Source organism: Fulmarus glacialis, unplaced genomic scaffold (assembly GCF_000690835.1).
Source record: "Fulmarus glacialis isolate BGI_N327 unplaced genomic scaffold, ASM69083v1 scaffold44079, whole genome shotgun sequence".
In the NCBI taxonomy this organism is placed as follows: domain Eukaryota; kingdom Metazoa; phylum Chordata; class Aves; order Procellariiformes; family Procellariidae; genus Fulmarus; species Fulmarus glacialis.
In genome coordinates this window covers 1-3,882 of record NW_009232179.1, presented here as the reverse complement: position 1 = coordinate 3,882, position 3,882 = coordinate 1, and the positions used below count along the sequence as shown (strand labels likewise).

At 38.5% G+C, this 3,882-nt stretch overlaps 1 protein-coding gene across 1 annotated transcript; it reads right to left on the bottom strand.

The window, feature by feature from the left end:
- Positions 1-484: 484 nt before the first annotated feature.
- On the bottom strand, positions 485-2,679 carry MRPS17 (mitochondrial ribosomal protein S17). Its single transcript, XM_009584806.1, is given in 3 exon segments — positions 485-1,205; positions 2,537-2,606; positions 2,608-2,679. Coding segments are annotated over 3 exon segments (402 nt in total). The 5' UTR covers positions 2,649-2,679; the 3' UTR covers positions 485-914.
- Between the last annotated feature and the right edge of the window lie 1,203 nt (positions 2,680-3,882).

Genomic DNA, 3,882 nt, shown 5'->3' with positions numbered 1-3,882 from the left:
GGCTGCTGCAACAGCTCACACTCTTAATTTGCTTTACATCCTGGAAGACAGGACACAAAATCCCCAGAGCTGTAGCAGGATAAAGTGATCTTAAAGCTAAAGCCTTCTAGTTTCATATTAAAGTATACAGCAAATTAGTACCTGTATCTCTGCCAAAATGTGTTGTTTTAATTAGCTTTTCTAATGGGACTAAATCTAACTGTCTTTACTTCTACTTTTTTGGCTTTGTATTCTCATCAGTTTCTATTTCCTGCTGGCAGTTCAAAGAGATTCATCTCTCCCAGAATGAAATACTTCCTTTGGACAGGTTACAAAGGCAACAATGCTAAGCTACCCAAAGCTCCTCTCACCTTACTGCCACTATAAAGGCAAGTGCCATGGTTTTGTTAGAGATTTTGGAAGTCAGAAGATACTGCAATGGAGTATGAGCAACTGTAAGAGGAAATAAGGACACATGCAGGTATCTGGTTTTAAAATTCTACACTTCCTTTCAAAAGGTTTAATAGCATTATCTTACTTAATCCTCCAAACCACAAAAGACTGTCTGAAATACAGAACAATCAAATAATGTAATGACCCTCCCACCAAACTTAAACATCATACAGTTATATTCTTGTCTTTCTCAACACAGAAAAATCGTTCCAAGTGAGCAGCTGGCTTTTGAAACTGTCAAGGCTTGGGGCAAAACTACATGCAATAAAATGACATGTTAACACTAAACTCACATTTTCTCTGTATTTTCATTTAAAGATTTGAGGTGCCTATCAATCTGTAACATCTGTTCTTATAAGCAACTACATTCATTATTTATTTTGACTACAGATTTCACTGAAACATTTAACATACAACAGCAGGGCCCCAAACACCCCTGACAGAGACAAGCTGAAAAGCCCTCTGTTTAAATATTTTCCCCACTATTTGTCTGTTGAACAAACTTTAAGTTCCTGAAGTTTTTCACTTAGATAGGTAGTATCTGCCTCTGTCAGATTTTCCGAATCTGACAGATTTTCAAGGAATCTAGTTCCCGCACAGGGTTTTCCTGTTATTGGATCTATGACATTTCCAACCTTGAAAACAATTTCAGCCAGTTCGTGTTTCACATGTTTGCTCCTTCGCTCAGGCAAAGCTTTCAGAAGAACAATGTCTCCAACAACACACTGCTGCAATGGATCATGGGCAAAATAGGTTTTTCGTTTGTTAAAGAACTGTAGAAGGAAAAAAGGAAACCTTGGCATTAGATTTCAGAATCAAGCAATTGGCAAATATGTAGTTAATATAAAACAAACTAAATGTCACTGCGGAGAAGTCTTATTTATTTTTTTTAATGAGATTCAGTTTGGATCATGAAGAGAAATGCAACTATGCACTCTACTGCTTTTCCAAAGCAGCATAGCACTACCCTTCCCTGACAATCCCTCTGGTCAGGATGTTGTTCCCAACCCAGCCTGTAGAAAAGGAGATGGGGAAGAAAAAGCCAAGTACAAAAAGCTGTTCATAATGAACATGTGGATACAGGTAAAAATAACAAGCTCTTCACTTAACATAGATTCCCTTTCCTAGCATCATCACTTCCCGCTGGCCTCTCTGCTCTCTAGTTCTGCTGTGTTAGCCTTTCCTCTCCTTAGGATGCTTCACATCAACACTGCTTCAGCAAGACAGCTGCCTTGGCTCTTCCAAGCTGAATGACTTGCCTGTGCAGTGCACACTTCAAGAACTGATATTAATTCTTATTCATCCTAATATTCATCAAAAATTCATCAGCCCTGAAATCAGTATTTTGAAGTTTATCATTTGAGAGTTTTCTTGCTCAATTCATTTTCTTTCATAAAAAAATTCAGTATCTATTCTTATAGGAATGGCAGAATTCAGAATCTTTCTTTTAAGAAAGAAATTTACAGGTTCTTCTACTGGATAAGGTATTGGACTGGGATCTGCAAGACCCATTATCTAATCCTGACTCTATCCTTAACCTTCTGGTCACCAAAGGCAAGTTATTCCACCTACATGTACCACGGTTTCCCTATCTGAAAATGGAGAAAATACTAATTTTAAGCTCCCTGTTTGAAATGCATTGACAAGAAGTGATAAATACAAAGCTCGTATAGCACATCACAGTACAGATTCAAATACTAAGTATGCTTACAATTATGCATACAGAAAAACTGCTACAAAATTTACTGTAAAAGTGACTAATATAATGTCAAGTTTCCAAAACAAAGCATACTCCAAATGAATACGAAAAATTAAATCTAAGTGTGAAACAACAAAAACTTACCTTCTCAACTGAGATTAAATGAAGTGCATTAACAAAGCACTTCAAAGAAATACATTTAGCACATAATCCGTATGGAAGCATCCTCATTACACACTGCTTTTCATCTTTTGCAGTCATCCCCACAGCCTAATCGTTATGCAAGTTCCTTAAGGAGTTTGCATTGTAAAGAGCTATCAAAAATTCTAAGAAACAAATCAATAAAACATTCCTCCACACAGTACAAAAATTACCATGCAAGACAAGTTGTTAACTGGCTTTTACCTTTAGTAAGTAAGGATCTAGCACAAGCCTTGTCACTCTCACTTTGGCAGTTTTCTGCATTTTGGTTCCCTACTATCCATTTTGCATGGACAGCTCCACGTGGTACAGACATTGTTTAATTATGGTCATCCAGTGCCTGGCAACAAGCAAGCAGACATGTTATTTTAACAAAAAAAACATAACCAGTTTCTGATCAATACCAAAATTATGATCTCCATTTCAGGCTAACAGCTTAATTAGGTCATTTTGTTGGAAACACAGGGTAGATGCAAGCAGTTCAAAACTCCGTATATGGCACTACCTCAGCCTTGTTTTACAATATATGAAGGGATATGAACATGTCCCCATTACCAGGGAAAGTTACTTCAGGATGGCAGTAAAAATGGACATAATAGTGTGAGGATGAGACCTTATCCCACAAGGTCCAAAAAATTCCTTTGAATAATAGCAGTTGTCACATACACAATATAGGAATGTGTAGCTGTGGAAATTATTATGAATTTAACTCATATGCAAGCAGCTGTTTTTGCTGGAATAGTTAATCAGGTGTGTATATGACCAGACATAACTCAAACAGGGAGCAGCCTATAACTTCTGGTCAGAAAGTAATTTGCTTCTGTGTATCTCATTATTAGCTGAGCTGATTAACCCTAAGAAAGGTAATAAGCTTCTCAAAGCATAAATGACATATCAGAGAGTTGTCTGAACTACAGCAAGTGTAATCACTTTTGAGTTAATTCTTTCCTGTAAGTAATTGTACTCCTATTACCCTATTTGTTTTGTTTAAGTAGGAAGAGCTTTCTGTACCACCCTTGCAAGAGTTACGGGCAAAACAGATAGCTAAACATCAGAAGACTTAAACCAATATTTAAACCGATGAAGACTAATAACCTTTTTCTCTCCCACCCAGCTACATACTGTTAAGCACAACTGACACTTGTTGAATTCTCCATCTGTCCATTTTGTAACACTAAATCATGCCTGCTTTGATGTGCCAACACATCAAGAGAAAAGTTTCAGGGTACAGAGACACATCCATAGACTTGACTCAGCTGTGTGACCCACAGGCCTGGAGGAAGGAGTCAGCGCAAGAGGCCCTCCTTCTCCAAAACAGGGCTAACCACCAGCAGCCACACAGTGACCAGGCCGGGGACAGGCAAACGTGTACAAAATAAGCAACACCCACAAAGCACAAGGGAGCTATCAGGAAGATAGAAGCCAGACAACTAGGCTAGGCGTTATCTCACACGGAAGAAGACAATAGAAGAGGAAATTCAAACAGATTTGGAGCCTTCCCCCCCTCCCCGGGGTCTCCACAGCCCTCCGCACCAGGCCCAGCCTCAGCA